This window comes from Trachemys scripta, chromosome 20 (assembly GCF_013100865.1).
Source record: "Trachemys scripta elegans isolate TJP31775 chromosome 20, CAS_Tse_1.0, whole genome shotgun sequence".
Taxonomy (NCBI): Eukaryota; Metazoa; Chordata; order Testudines; family Emydidae; genus Trachemys; species Trachemys scripta.
The window spans coordinates 8,464,808-8,480,758 of record NC_048317.1 but is presented as its reverse complement, the minus strand read 5'-3'; the positions used below and the strand labels follow the sequence as shown (position 1 = coordinate 8,480,758).

The 15,951-nt window shown below is 51.8% G+C and overlaps 1 protein-coding gene across 1 annotated transcript in view; it reads right to left on the bottom strand.

Annotated features, from left to right (window-relative positions):
- Positions 1-15,951, bottom strand: part of GRHL3 (grainyhead like transcription factor 3) — a 45,121-nt gene that overhangs the window by 22,908 nt on the left and 6,262 nt on the right. The window contains exons 2-6 of the mRNA XM_034754042.1: positions 8,724-8,910; positions 7,239-7,300; positions 4,417-4,753; positions 3,039-3,118; positions 140-296 (exon numbers count right to left, since the gene is read on the bottom strand). Of these exons, the coding sequence (XP_034609933.1) occupies positions 140-296; positions 3,039-3,118; positions 4,417-4,753; positions 7,239-7,300; positions 8,724-8,910 (823 nt within the window). The remainder of the gene's footprint in view (positions 1-139; positions 297-3,038; positions 3,119-4,416; positions 4,754-7,238; positions 7,301-8,723; positions 8,911-15,951) is intronic.

The following is a 15,951-nucleotide window of genomic DNA, read 5'->3' as shown; positions in this document are numbered from 1 at the left end:
TAAGTATTAGACCTTAAGTACTTTAAACCAACGTGAGCCACAAAGCACATTTTCTCTCCACGATCCGTTCCCAGGGCAGCACAATTGCTTGACGTCCGTTTATAGCATCTGTCAGCAAAACAGCCAGTGTGTCTCTTACCTTCACTTTATTCGAGGACAAGTGTAAACATTTGCCGTCTCCCGCTGTCCTCAGGGTGACGGGGTAGAACTGTCCTTTGTTGAGGTAGGCCATGGGCGAGTCCCCAGATTTGATGTGAATGGCTTTGGGGGAGCCCAGGGTATATTCAAAGTCACTCCTATGGAACAAAGAAAGAATGAGGACTAACCAGCCAATACCACTGCAGTCTGAACGTTACCGAGAGGGACACCTTAGCCAGCTCAAGACCTGCAAGGTTCCATTGTTACAGGGTGGAAACACACAAGCGATTGTCTCTTTTCCACTCCCCCCATCTATCTTACCCCATATCTAGGGCCCTATCAAATTCACGGCTATCATGGACTGTGAAGTCTGGTCTTGTGTGTGCTTTTACCCTATACTATACAGATTTCACGGGGATGACCAGCGTTTCTCAAATTGGGGGTCCTGACCCCAAAAGGGAGTTGCAAGGGGGTCAGAAGGTTATGTTAGGGGGGTTGCAGTGTTGCCACCCTTATTTCTGCGCTGCCTTCAGAGCTGGGCAGCTGGAGAGTGGTGGCTGTTGGCTGGGTGCCCAGCTCTGAAGGCAGTGCCCCAGCTGCGCAGAAGTAAGGGTGGCAATACCATACCATGCCATCCTTCTGCGCTGCTGCTGATGGCGGCTCTGCCTTCAGAGCTGGGATCCCGGCCAGCAGCCGCCGCTCTCCAGCCGCCCAGCTCTGAAGGCAGCGTCGTCGCAGCAGCAGCGCAGAAGTAAGGGTAGCAGTACTGCAACCCCCACTACAATAACCTTGCGACCCCCCACCCCACTCCTTTTTGGGTCAATTACAGCACCTACAATTACGACACCGTCAAATTTCAGATTTAAATAGCTGGAATCATGAAATTTACTATTTTTAAAATCCTATGACCCGTGAATTTAGTAGGGCCCTACCCAGATCATAGTGCCTCACAATCTTTAATGTATTTAGCCTCACAATTCCCACGTGAGGCAGAATTTGAGCAGGGACTTGAAGTCAGGTCTCTCAAGGGCTGAGCTAGTGCCCTAACCACTGCACCACGCTTCCTCTCTACCCTCACTTTGTGCTGACAAGGTAGGAATCCCCATATGTTATTGTATCTGGTACTTTGCTACGGGGTGGTAGCAGAGCTGTGGCAGGACAGAGAGTGCTTCGATGCCTTGCCAGAATAAACCATGATAGGGACAGGACCAAGACTTCCAAAATGCCTGACGTCAGACCCCGCCGGTATCCACGTGGGATGACGAGCAGCAGCCTGATTGTTAGAGGTGCTGCCCGCTTGCGTCTCCTGTTCGACTGAGTGGGAGCTGCAAGCGCTCTGAACCTGGGGCCAGAATTCAAATCTGTTGCCTCCTGCGGTGAATGTGTCCAGGCCTCTGCTGCCACCTAGGATTTCATACACACGAGGCCTGAGCCTGGTTGACATCTGAAGGTGACCAAAACTCACATTTTAGGTGCTAAGGATTTTCAAAATAAAATGTTGGGGTCTCCAGCAAACAGAAAGCCTCTTGCCTATTAAGGTGAGCTGTTGTCTGTGAGAAAGAGCAACGTGTCACCAACTGAGTCACGGTGACTGAGGAGGTGAATGAAAACCAGGAGGGAGGATCACGTTATCTAGTCACAGATTTCATACCGTCCACAGAACAGGAAAGATCTCTTTGTGGGGAAGGGCAGGAAATGGAAGAGGAAGTGGCCCTGAGGGGTGTTAAACTTCCTTATGCCTTAAAAACGCAAGGAGATGGCAATGAATAAGTCCTCTGCTGGCTGAAACCAAGGCCCCACCATGCTAGCTCAGGAAGGATGTGAAGATTTCACCCCCCTGGCTTGTGATCTGTGCTCTCTCTATCATTTGCCCCAAGAACTGGGCCTGTTTCCAGGCAGCTTCTGAAGATGATACGCAGCCAGTGAAGCTACTGGTGCAGAAAGTGTCCAGGTGCCAAGTCAAGGATGTGGAATCCGCGGCAGCAGGCATGACTAGCGTGAACACGGCTGTGAAGTGTAAGGGAGGCATGTTTGTCAGAGGCAGCAGTGGATTCAGAGAGCAGCTTCTCCACTCACTCACACCCGTGTGCCTGTAAGAGCCCCCACCAGGGATTGAACCCGGAATCTCTCTTGAGCTAAAGAGCTACAGTCTGCCGCACATTCATAAAGGGGGACCTTTAACACACACTCACCAGTGACTTACATACCCCCCTTGATGTCAGTGGCTTACTCCTGATTTACACTAGTGTAAGCGAGAGGAGAATCAGCGAATGTATGTGGTCTCAACCCAAGAACCCAGCAGGGACTCCGTGCAGTGTGTAAACGCCCCTTGGCTGGCCACAACTGCAGCAGAAGGTCCTTAGCAGGGTGACCAGGGTTCAAGCTGGATTAGGGTTGGCTGAGCTGCGTGGGGGAGCCTGCTTAGCATCCTCTGCCTCCGTGCTCCCTACGGACAGGGGACAGACTTCTAAAGGCCCATCACTTGGCTGCTCTATCCAAAGCAAAGTCAACAGTGTGGTTCCCGGAGTCCGGCCAGGCTGAGCGGGAAAGCTCATGAATAGAGAAGGTTCTCTTGCGTTTGCTGACACGTCAGGTTTCCAGGCGGAGAGTTTTGGTCTAGGCCCTTTCTCTACAAGCAATATCTCAAACCCTAACCACCGCTAAGAGCCCTTTGCTTCCACGTGCACTGAAATTCACCCCTCGTGGCAGCACACTCATCCTCAGTACACTAAGGACATTATTCCAGACTGGCTCACCCTTGGGGAAATATTAATTCTGTAACTCTGCCAAGGTGAGTGCCCGCCTGGATCGGCAGCTGGGCAAATGAAACAAGGGGAAGTGACCACTGCCAGGTGAACTGGAAACCAGGGGACAGGCCAGACTAACGAACTGTCGATTACCTCTTAGCGCCATCGGCAGGGTAACCCTCGGAACACGGCTGGTCCGGCTGGGATTTGAGGATATCACCGAAGAGCAGTGACTGTAGGGAAAATGAAAGCAGGATAAACGAAAGTGGCATTTTTTCCCACTTCCCCCCTGCTGCACCGGTGATTAATAATAGCAGCTACAAACATTACAAGCAGCCAATTCTGGAGTCCAAAGGCTTGATCCATCTCCCAAAGTCAATGCAAAGACTATTCATTCAATGGGAGTTGGATGAAGTCTCTAATGCAAAGCTCCCATTGACTCCAGTAGGTAAGGACTGCATGATCAGGCCCAGAATTAGAGACACTGCATTGAAATCCACCTCTCAGGTGGGGACATTTTCCAATTGAGGCAAACCAGGATGGCTCTAACTAGCCCACAGTTAGTGTTTTTCCCGGAGAGCAGGGCATGACTAGTCGTGGTGTGTCAGCCACAGAGAGTGGGACTCTTTCCGAATTTTCTGGTCAAATCCTGAGCCATCGCGAGTCACATGCAACTGACGACGGGTCAGGGCCAACTTCAGCAGAGATGCAAATGATGATGTATGAAACACAAGGGGAAGTTGCTAAGGAGATGGGTGTGAGCGCTTACGCAATGCAGTGTTCTCTCATCAGGCCTTCCGTGCACAGTGAGTAACGTACACACCCCAGGGCGGAAGGGTGTAGCAGGGCAAACAGGCAGGTGGAAGGTTAAGAAGCCCCTTCACCCTTTCTTCTTATCACACCCACCTAGATGTTGCGCCACACCCCTCAGTGTGTCAATCACGCTTGTTTCATACACCCCTCGCACGCCAACGCTGTGCAAATCACACTCCCGGATATACCAGGCGTGTCACTTACTCCACCGGTTAAGTCACTGCTGCATTTGACCCAAAGACTCCGATGGGATCTGTACCCACTTACACCAGGTCTGAATTTGCCCCTGGGTCTAAACTGGAGCCACATCCCACCGGACTGCAAGGGATTTGTTCCATGTGGATGCATATTGCAGCAGGAGGCGCAGTTTCACTCATTGGCAGCTGCCTAGCTGATGACGATAAGCGTCTCAACAGCAGATCTCAAAGGGCTTTACAAAGGAGGACAGTATCCCCATTTTACAGATGGGGAAACTGAGGCACAGAGCGGTGAAGGTCACCCTAGAGGTGCTGGAGGTGCAGCAGCACCCCCTGGCTTGAAGTGGTTCTATCAGATACAGGGTTTAGAGATGTGTTCAATTGCTTTCAGCACCCCCACTGTATCAATGCCACCAGGTCACCCAAAAGGCCAGTAGCACAGCCAGGACTAGAACCCAGTCTCCTGAGTCCCATTCTGGTACGCTAGCCACTAGACCACACTGCCCACAACAGCTCCTGACCTCCTGCGGATCGTCTTTGAAAGTGCTGTCCGGCTGCCACCTCTGCTGTTGTGGCACCACATGAATGGTCTCGAAGAGGGAGCTCAGCGAGCCGTTGTCGTACACATCCCCCGAGGCGATGGCGTAGTTTTCGGGGGAGGGCTCCAGCTTGCTGGTGCTGGGGAGGAGGATGGCCGGCTTGAGGGGTGCGGGGACACCCTCTAGACTCAAGCCATTTTTCTTGGGCAGGTCGGAATATTCTTGGGTCCCGGAAACGTTTTCAGCCAGGAGCTTCATGAGGTGGGCAGAGCCTTCGAAGGACGAGATCTCGGGGTCGTACTCCATTCCGTGACAGTTCCTAGGGAGAGGAGATCCCATCAGAAACAGGAGCGGGAGTCACTGAGCCATGGGCTTGCGGAGCTAGGCAAGGCAACCCTAGACCCGAGATGAAGAAGCAAGCTGTATATTGGGGGGGTAGCAGACACCAGGAATCCCAGTACAACCAGCCCATAGAGCCGTAAAACAAGGGACCCCCGGCCTCATCCCTTTGCCTGTAGCTGCAATCCGGCAAGGTGCAGAGTCCCCCCTCAATTCCCAATGGCATCAACGGTCGCTGGGGGCGCTCAGCCCCTCGCCGGATCACAGAGGTTCATAGGAAGTCAGAGGATGAGCTTTTAGCAGCAATAGCTATGCTTAGAGACAGGCCTGGGTTTTAGATCAGCTCATCTCTGCTTGGGACATTAAATATTGACAACAGCGCAACATGGCCAACCCCAAGCATTCAAAAATCGTGAGTCAGCCCCCCCCACCCCTAAAATCACGAGAATTGCTTAAAAATCATGAGATTTTTTTAAATGGTGGTTTTATTTGATTTCTGGGTTTTGAGCCTTTAGGGTTTGCATATTCAGGCGCTTCTCTGCAAACACCAGGGCTGGAATCTTACCTAATGTTTTAAAAAGAAAGCTGAGGTTCTCATACATATTCACATGACTCCAGGAGCCAGTGCTTTGAGAAATGCCCCCAGGATGGTGAGACTTGGGATAAAATCATGTTGAGCTGGCAACACTGAAGTGAGATAGATAGGGGCAAACTTCAAAGCAGGTGCAAGAGGGACAGAGCTTGGGGATAAAACAAAGCTGAAGACTCCATAGTGCCATTGGGCCAAAAAAGATGATGATTTTTTTCTTGAAGAATAAAATGCCACTATCCTAGGGTACCTAACAAAAAGCACTTCTACCAGACAGAATCCTGTCCCGCTCTGGGCCGCAGTCTGATATTGCCAGGTCTGTAGCCCCGGCCTAACTGGTGGTGATAAATTATCACCCCGTTTCTGTTTCCATACAGAGAAGAACAAACACTCCGCCATGCTAGCCACCCCTGCTCCTCTTGGCAGCCCCAGCTGTTCCCAAGGAAGCGAAGGAGAAGCAGCAGCTCCCATCCTCCTTGCTTCCCGAGCTTCTATTTCAGGGATCCACGGAACACACAATGGCTCCTCACACCTGTGTTGAGTATGTCAGTGCTCAGAGAATCAGTAAACATCCCTGAAAATTAACTCTTCCCCTACCTCCTCTGCTAGCGAGGGGAGGGGAGTGTCACCCCTTTGCAACAGGTCAGCAGGGAGCCGGAACCCCAGCTGGAGAGCAAATATTTAAGTAACCAACAGGTCTGAAATGCTAAAAGCAACCCAGCCAGCAAGTCCACTTGGGGGCCAGATCATCAGCTACTGCAGAATTCTTAGCTCCACTGAAGTCAAAGGTGTGGCGCCGTTTTACCGCAGCTCAGGGTCTGGGCCTGCATTAGCACATGCAGCTCTGTTGCCATTATTAAAAACTATACGTGTACCCAGCAGGGCCAGCTCCAGGTTTTCTGCCGCTCCAAGCGGAAAAAAAAAAAAAAAAAAGCCAATCGGCGGCACATTGGCAGCAGCTCAATTGCGCCGCTCCATTCTTCGGCGGCACTTCGGGAGCGAGTCCTTCACTCCCTCTCTTCCTCTTCGGGGCACTTCGGTAGCAGCTCAAAGAGGAAAAGAGAGACTGAGGGACCCGCCGACCAATTCCCGCCGAAGACCCGGACGTGCTGCCCCACTAACGGATGGAGTGCTGCCCCTTTGTATTGGCCGCCCCAAGCACTTGCTTCCTTCGCTGGCGCCTGGAGCCAGCCCTGGTACCCAGCTCCTACAGACGGAGAGCACCTCTGAAAATAATGCACAGAGCCCATCCGCCAGGCCGGGAGAGGAGAAACGGTGCCAGGACTTAGCCGCCAGGAAGGAAAAAAGTGTCATTCAACGGGCCCATTGTAGGGAAAGTGCTTCAAAAATAGTTATGCAGAGCAGATTGCCAAGGTACACAGAGTCCAGCAAGGGGCACTGACTTCCCCAAGCCTAATGGGCCATTACTGTCTCAGTGAATTCTCTGAACAGCCTGGAAGCCTAGGAGGACATCAGAGGAGAACGCTGGGCAAATTGGAAGCAGTTGAAACGGAAAACTCTTATCAAGTCAATGAGTCTGTGCTGACTCTGTGATTCCAGCCCAGCAACATATAAATAGTCCCTGGCCCAGTGTCACAAGGAGGGACACAAAAGAACAGATCCTCGGCTGGTGGTAGTCAGCCTAGTTCCACTGACTTCAATGGGGCAGATCCCCAGCTGGTGTGAATCAGCAAAGATCTATTTACACACACCGAGGACCTGGCCGAAAGAATTTTAATGTGTGTCTCTCTGTTAATAGCCTCCACTGTTGTTAGTAATAATGCTGTGCTTTGAAGTCTGTTTTATGCAAGCTAACAGATCCATCATGCATGCCAGCGGCAGACAGACAACTAGAGAGAGCAGGACTCGGTCTAACCTTTTTCCCAGTTCATTGCGTCCCATCATACCAGGTGGAAGGATCCTCTTCTCCTTTGGCACCTGCAAAAGGGCAAAGCAACAGCTCCCTCACTGCCACAGATTCACACATAGAACCCAGAGGCAAAATAAACCCCAGCTATAATAAGTGTAGTCTAGTGGCTAAGGCCCTACACTGGGACTCAGGCGTCTCAGGTTCGCTTCCCTCCTATCCCAAATTCTGTGTGAATTATGCCTCATTTTCCCTTCTCTACACTAAAGCAGTGCCCCACCTCCCAAGGGAGTTGTGTGGATCCAGATGTTCACAGTTGTGAGGTTCTCAGATACTCTGGTAATGGGGAGCCATATGAAGTACTTAAGGGCTTTGTCTACACTACCACTTATAAAAAGAACAGGAGTAATAGTGGCACCTTAGAGACTAACAAATTTATTAGAGCATAAGCTTTCGTGGGCTACTGCCCACTTCTTCGGATGCATATAGAGTGGAACATATATTGAGGAGATATATATACACACATACAGAGAGCACGAATAAACAAACAAAAATTTATTTTTTTTCCCTCTTACTTAATTGGCCTCTCAGAGTTGGTAAGACAACTCCCACCTGTTCATGCTCTCTGTATGTGTGTATATATATCTCCTCAATATATGTTCCACTCTATATGCATCCGAAGAAGTGGGCTGTAGTCCATGAAAGCTTATGCTCTAATAAATTTGTTAGTCTCTAAGGTACCACAAGTACTCCTGTTCTTTTTGCGGATACAGACTAACACGGCTGCTACCCTGAAACTAGCACTTATGTCGTTAAAACTTTTGTCGCTCAGGGGTGTGAAAAAACAAACCGTCGCCAGGAGCCGCACTCCTAGCAATGAAGCTACCGCCCCTCGTTGGAGGTGGTTTTATTTTGCTGCCGGGATCAAGAGCGGCTAGACAGCGCGCCGTACGATGCGCCGTTGTAAGGTGCACTGTGTAGACACAGCTTAAGAGAAATCACTGAGCACACATGCAGCCTTCCCCAGGCTGCAGAGTGACAGGCTAACCATAGGCGCTGGCTCCGTGACTGCTCCAGGCCTGGAGGGAGCACCCACGGAAAAAAATATACACAGCACCCACCAGCCACAGCTGTTTGGCGGTGCTGCCAATCAGCTATTTGGCAGCACCCCTGATTAGCTAATCGGGGGCAACGGCAAACAGCTGATCGGGGGCTCAGGGAGGAGTTTGGGGGATGGTGGAGAGCAGCGAGCGGCAGGCGGAGGCCTAGGGGAGGGGGCAGAACTGGGGGCAGGAAGAGGCGAAGCAAAGGGTGGGGCCTAGGGGAAAGGGTGGAGCGCAGGGCAGGGCCTAGGGGAAAGGGTGGAGTGAAGGGCAGGGCATGGGAGAGGCCTTGGGGGAAGGGGCGGAGTGGGGGTGGAGCACCCCCAGGGAAAACGAAATGGTGGCGCCTATGAGGCTAACTGAGGGCACACGGTGCCCACTAGGAACGTACCATGTAGTAGTCGTAGAGGAGGCTCAGGGCAGCCACACTGTCGTCGTCTCCGTTCACCCTCATCATGGCCTTGGTGGCAGCTGTCAGGGGGTTCTCCAGGTAGCTTTTCCAGGCTTCGTCTTCATTGGTGTAGGAGAATTTCGGGAAGTTCATGCTGTCGTTCTTCAGGAAGCACACGGACCTGAAACTGAGCCAGCAAGGTGGGGGTGAAGGCAAACAGTCACGGGCAGGACGTTTCCCAGCGCTCCTTTCAATGGGCACAGAGCGGACATGGGCTGGAGTCTCAAAGGAGCCACTGAAACTCAGTGGGCGCCGGACGCCTACCTCCCCTCGGCTACTCTGGAAAGCTCATTTGCGGCTGCGTTTTGTGCAGTGTTAGGGCCACGGCCTGTCCTGACAGGAGCTATGAAGGGGAGCCAGGCAGGCACCTTCTGCTGCAGCCATCCTGTTGGCCACAAGCGGATGCCTCAACCCCAGCAGGGGCAGGGCAGCACAGCGGAGCAGCCTTTGCTAACGCTCTGACCGCTAGAGCACGCTGCCACCCGGACATCCCCACCCAGGGCACATCCTATGCCTGTGCGGGGTGGCACACGGGCTGCTTCGCACTCACTTCCTTTTACTCAGTGCAAAAGGGTAACGTGACAATGCGAGCTCGTTGTTTTTCACTTTTCACAACGCAGCAACAGGGGTCCGCAAGGAGGAGAAATGATCCGTGGGGAGCCGCGCCACGCCGGGATGAATCCAAATCCCCTTCCTGGTTTCCTGAATTTAACGTCAGTTCTCACGTACTCTTTTTAAATCATTTTTTTATGTGATCGACAGAATTCCAGTTCCAGGGAGGAAATTCCACCGGCCAGATTGTGCTTCCCTACATTCTGCCTCAATAGGCTCTCAGACACACAATCACCTTGCTGTGAGATACACTCCTTGGGCACCTTTCCTTTCCTCTTGCAACCCATAGTATTATTCAGTAGATCAGAGCCAAAAATGTCTAGTTGTCCCTGTGCATTCTGCTCAGCTGGGCTGTAACCACTCAGAGGGGACGGGATGAGTAGCAGACCCAGCTGGCAGCGTCTGCTGGACCCAGTGGCATTTAACACCGCAGGATCTGTTGATCGTACCCCTGACACGCTGACAATCCACCCCTCCATCATCACCACGACAGCTGGTTGACATTTTTCACTTAAAACATTTTTTTGTTGACAAAAAATTGCTTTATATTTTAAAATCAAAATTCCACAGGAAATACCCATTTTCTATTAAATTGGGGGTAGGGGATTGAAAAAAAACAAAAAACAATCAACCTCCTTCTCCCTGCTGAGAACTGGGACATTTTTTGACTGTCGGTTTTGCAACGAAAAAGTTAGTTAATAGGAAAATTCCGCTGGATTCTCATTCTGGGTGAAACTTCCGGGGGAAAAGACATTTCTCAACCAGCGCTAGTCACTGCTGATTTAGCCCCTCTATCGGGCCATCAGGCCTTCTGTCAATCCATAAGGAGTCCTAGGGTTTGACCTTCGGCGAGACATTGGTGGAGTCATTTTCAAACAAGTTTCCAGCTTTGTTCTCATGCCCCATCTGCACCTGCAAGACCCACTGTTGCTTATTCTAATGGTTTTCAACCCTTTGTCATCTGCGGACCCATAGAAATTTCAAATGGAGGCGGGAAGCCTTGGAAGTCTTAGATATAGTTTGCGGACCTTCAGGCCTCCGCGGACCACAAGTTAAAAGCCACTGGCTTATTCAAAGGGCTCTTGTGCTAGCCGAAGGGGGCCGCTACCCACTGGTGCAGGCTTCAGGAGCCCACTTTCACAGCCCTAGGGGTGACCAACCCAGCCAGACCCATAGGCACTACACAGCTCATTATTATTAACAATGGGTCCTTTCGGTTCTGCGATGCAGGAGATCACACAGGTGTCCTGAGAGAACTCTTCCTCCTACGGGCCAGGTGCTCAATGGCTGTTTCGGAGAAGGCAACCGGACCTGTGGGCCTGCATCCAAGGGCAGCATTTGGCCTGAATTAGCATTGCTGCCTTTTGCTCCATCCTGTCTGGCAGCTCAGCTCTGGGACTGCGGGAAGAACAGGATGGTTTCAGAGGCCATGTCGGCACCAACCTCCCACTGCTGCAGCTCCACCAGTGGGAGCGCTGCTGAAGATGGTACACAGGCCTTTTCATCCTCGGGTCCAGAGCCTGAGTTGTGGGGACACTAAAGGCCCAGATCCTCAATGGTATTTAGGCCCTAATTTCTGTTGAAATCAACGGGCGTTAGGTGCCTAAATGCCTCTGAGGACATGGGCCTAACTTTCCCCCAGTGGAGCTGCGGATGTAACAATCTAGCGGCGCCCAGTTCCCAGAACAGCCCTGGTCAGAACCACCCTGGGAGAAGAAGCTGCCTGTGCTGCTCTTTGCTCATGTCACACGCTGGCCCCATATTTTTGCAGGCAGCCCCCACCTGCCCAGCTGCTGGTATAACGGAGATGCTGCGTTTGCCCTTCACTTCCTCGCCCTCGCCGGCTGGGCTGGTGCTCTAACCTTGGTTTCACTCGGTACGTGAAACTGCACCAGGTGTCTGGCGAGTTTCGTTGTCTCTGGCAGTTCTCACGCAGCCTTCCCTCCCCTTCAGTGCTGCTATGCCTGTCTCTAAGGAGAGGAGCCCGGGGTGACTCAGATTTCACGGCTGTCGCCGGGGCTGTTCAATCCTGTCTGGGCAGGAATCCTCACCCGTTCTCAACCCAATCTGCTCAAGGAAGAACAGTCAGCAGCACAGTCAACTCGGGGGTGAGACTCAATTCCGATAGCTTGGGATCAGCGGAAAGAAACGCACCGTGGAAAGACGAAACAGCAAGGCGCAGAGGAGGTTAGAAAAGCACCTCTGTTCAAATGAGAAATGGGTTGGAACCAGTACCCCAGATCCAAACCCTCTCACACATTGGGAAAGAATCTGGATCCAGACCCTTTGGCTCCCCTGCGCCGCCAGGAATGCCTGTGCAAAGGGATTTCACAGCAGGTGTACAATGCCACTGATTCAGAGTGGTACCATTTTTACACCTGCTTTGCATTCCAAGGAGCAAGGCAGAGGGAGAATCAGATTCCGCAATCTTTGCAGCTTGTGCCCAGCTCTAGTCCACGACAGGTAAAAGTTCCAAAAATGCCTTAGGAGCCTAAGCCCCATTTTTAAAGTGATGGGTACTTAGAGGTGAAAGTCACTTTCTTTTTCTTTTTTTTTTTTTTAAACTTTCTATTAAGGCCAAATTACAAGAAACGGTTGACACCCCACATCGTACACTGCCTATGCAGGGTCAGGGGTTCAAAGGACCTGGCTAACGGTTCCGTCTTGCTGGCTGGGCAGTCTCTCTCTGAGCATGCTAAAAAGGGCGACTTTTGAAAATGTTACCACACGTCCGTGGCACAACAGTGGTTTACACCAGTCGAGGATCCGGCCAACAACGACATTTCTGGGGCCCATATTTCTTCTTTCTCATTTGCTTTCCAGGTCAGAGGCATGGTGTTGATATGGTTCTGGCTGAGAGGTGCTGGTGACAGCATGGATCAGTGTACTAAAAGCCTGCCATTCAATGCCCTTTGTTTACTGATAACTGAAACAATGGAAACCACCAAAGTCTGGACCAGCATGGAAACCTGGGCAGCACCTGGGCCATGTTGGCTTAAGGCTGATAATGGCTTAAGGCTGGGGCTGGGTAATGTTTGTGGCAGGGGTGTGTGTGTGTGGGTGTGTGTGTGTCAGAGGCAGAAGCACCAGAACAGATCGAGGGTATGTCTACACTGCAGCTGGGCGTGCAATTCCCAGATCAAACAGACGTACGCACAGACGCTGGGCTCACACTAGCCTGCTACAGAAAGCAGTGGGGCCACAGCAGCACGGACTAGCCACCTGAGGACACACACAAGATCTTGGATGAGGTTGTGCTCAGGCAACTGTGTCTGCCACAGCTACTCTACTATTTTTAGTTCACTAGCTTGAGCAGAGCTAGCACAGGTCCGTTGTCTCTCAACGCCAGCGTAAACAGACCCAGAGCAAGAAGCGGCTAAGAAAGCCGAGGATACAGCCAGAACAAGCATGGCCCTGAGAAAAGCCTAGTGAGAGACAGAGCTTTTGGGTTAAGTGCTGGCTGGAAAGGGCTTGGAATTGTGAGCAAAGAAACTCTCTCCAGTTGTTTGGTTCCTCCTGTGTTCAGGGAAGCAGGACTTTGTACATTCTTTGTAATTAAAAAGGACTGCATCGAAGACACCTGACTCCATCATGAGTTTCTCCTCCTTACGGAAACAACCCAAAGGACACTGAATTTTGGCCAGACACTCAGGTCAAAAGGGGTAACAGTAACAGCTGAAGCTGATTTTTCTAACCATCGCTGATACAAAGTCAACCTTGGATCTGAAACAGCAGAGATCCTTCCAGCTCTTACCCTCCGTTGAAAAGGATCTGCAGCCGGCTCGCCTGACAGTTCTGTGGATGATGTGTCAGGCAGAACAGAATGCAGCTCGCTCTCCCAGCTGTGTGGGGAGGGAGGGGGGAGGGATCAGAAGGGTTAACTAAAATCTTGTCTACACTGCAAATGCTTTGCCCATATTGCTACACCAGCAGAGACCCCGAGTGTAGATGCAGCATATGCGGACAGAAGGAGCAACACCCCCTTCCCAAATGAAAGTAGCTATTCCAACGGAAGCACTCGTCTGTCAGCATAGTTGCACCTACACTGGGGTTTTTGCCAGCATCAGTATTTTGGCTAGGGACTGTGTTTTTTCCACACCCTTGACCACTATAGCTATGCTGACAAAACTCTGCAATGTACAGGTGGCCTCATATACAAAACCACGGGCTTGGGCTAGGAGAGAAGCAGATGTGTCATGCAGACAGCAGGTGCCATTTTTAGGGTCACTTTTCTGCCTTTTGGCGTGCTTGGCTGCAATATCCCATCATGCCTTGCTGCGGCGGTTACGATGGGTTGTCTCCAGCCCTGCACCACCACGTCTGTAAATCTGGGTGCAGGAAAGAGACGAGCTTGATCCAAAACCCCAGATCCAAACACCCATGAACTTTGGATCCAGATCCACTCCAACTGCCACCCTCGAAGGCCCACACCCTCCTTGTTACATTTGTTAAGCGAACGCTGAGCCCAGTGCAAACGGTCTCCTTTCTGTTTGGTAAAACAAACTTTCCTTTTACAAGCAGCTGCCTTTGTGTGGCCCTCAGACTAGAAGGGATCAGCTATTGAAACAAACACACGGGACGGAGGGCGTCTCTCCCAGTGTGTGTGCAGAGAGCTGTCCCGGCTGAGCAAAGCAGTGCCTGATTTTTGTGCAGTCTCTTTGTTTCCAAACCGTTTAGAGTCTGCCACCGAGGGACCCCCCTGCCCCATCCCACTCAGTGACGGCTCCATCGTCCCCCTTTTATTTCCCGGTACTATCCCAATGGCCGGGAATAAACACCGGGGGCTATGCTGAGACAGGAAGATATGCCCAAAGGGGGCGAGATGGAACGAGCAGCCAAGTGGGGAAAAAACCCTGCGTTTATTTTCCCTTCTGTTGTGTGAGAGGTTTGTTTTGCATGCGTTTCTCCTCCCCGTTGTCTGCCTTTCTGTCCTCACCCTGGTAGCCCGTTACAGCTGCTGCATAAATATGGGTCACCTCAGACGCTCATGGCTGTACAGTACATGGTGAGCGTACAGCCAGTGGTGACCGTCCAAAGCTCCAGCACAGAGATCTGGGTCTAGCCGTCTGCCAGATTATTCCCCTTGGGTCTGCCATTCAGCCATGCTGTACCCCGGGGCCCGCACAGCCACAAGACTGGCCTTGGCTGGAGTAACCTTGTTCCTCCCATTCAAAGGTCCAGTGCTATAGCAACCTACGCCAACAAGGGGACTGGGAAGCGATCAGCATCCCGGCTTACAGACCAGGCAGCATAAAGAGCATCGGTGAAGCACGCCTGCTTCTGGAGGCATGCTGGTTTCCCCCAGTCGTGAGCAAGGCCCAGCAAGCCGCGCTCCCTCAGAGCAGAACAGCACCCTCTGAAACGAGCGAAGAGCAGAGCTGCTGGAGACGAACCTCCACTCTGATTCCATCCCTGCTTGTGAGCGTTTGGATAAAATAATAATAATTAACAACTACATTGAGAGGCAAAGCTCCGATCCAGCCTTTCGTCAAGCACGCAGCCACAAACACCCCCAGGCACACATGCAATCCACAGACACACACACAGAAAGAGACAGACACTTACAACAGGTTACAAAGTAGCAGCCGTGTTAGTCTGTATCCGCAAAAAGAACAGGAGTACTTGTGGCACCTTAGAGACTAACAAATTTATTTCAGCATAAGCTTTCGTGGGCTACAGCTCAACGCATACAAACGAATGATGACAATTTATCCCTGTATTTTTACAGTTGCCAAGTATGCACTTAGCACCGATGTGTCACTCTCTGACACAGAGAGTTTCCTCCTCCAGCACAATCCACTTAGAGCATGTTTCCAACTGGGGCAGTTTAGTGCAGCAATTAGAAATTCCCCGCTCTGCCTCCTAGCTCCCATGTGGACTCTCAGAGAAGACAACCTTTCCCTCTTGCCCCTGGGAATGGGCACCCCGGGCGCCGTGTGCGTGTGGAAGGGTAGCTGACCCCAGGGACGTGCCGGCCCAGACACAGCGCAGGTGTACGTGTGAGATCAGGCAGTGAAGAAAGGATGGGCAGGTGGAAAGGAAAGGGGCAGGTGGAAAACGTGTTGTGATCTTGAGTGAAGAAACGTGAACGGTGCCAGCGGGAGCTGAAGGCGCTCGGCACCTCTCAGGATGGGCCTTCAGTGGAGCAGGATCTAAGAAAGGAAAGGCCTGGCACACCCAGCATGCGGGAGGGAAGAGGGCAGGGCCCTGCTGCGGGGGCAGCAAAAAGGAATCAACAGGCTAGTGGGATGTGCTCCGGGTAAGCCCAGGCTCAGATTAGCCATAGCCCCACTGACCCACCCACGCCTCCTTGCGCTGTAAAATCACAACAGCTGAGGGGCCTGATCCAAGTCTTTCCTCTGGGCAGTCCCTACCTGTCTAATATAGCAGGGCATCACATGCTCCCCGGCCCTGCTGGGCGTTTGTAGCTCAGAATCATTTTGTGTTTTGCCCTTCTCCAGCCCATTCTCCCTCCACCCCCTAGGAGCTAGCTCATTATCACTGGTAGGGAAACTGAGCCATTGGAAATTTTGTTAAGTGACTTTCCCAAGGTCAC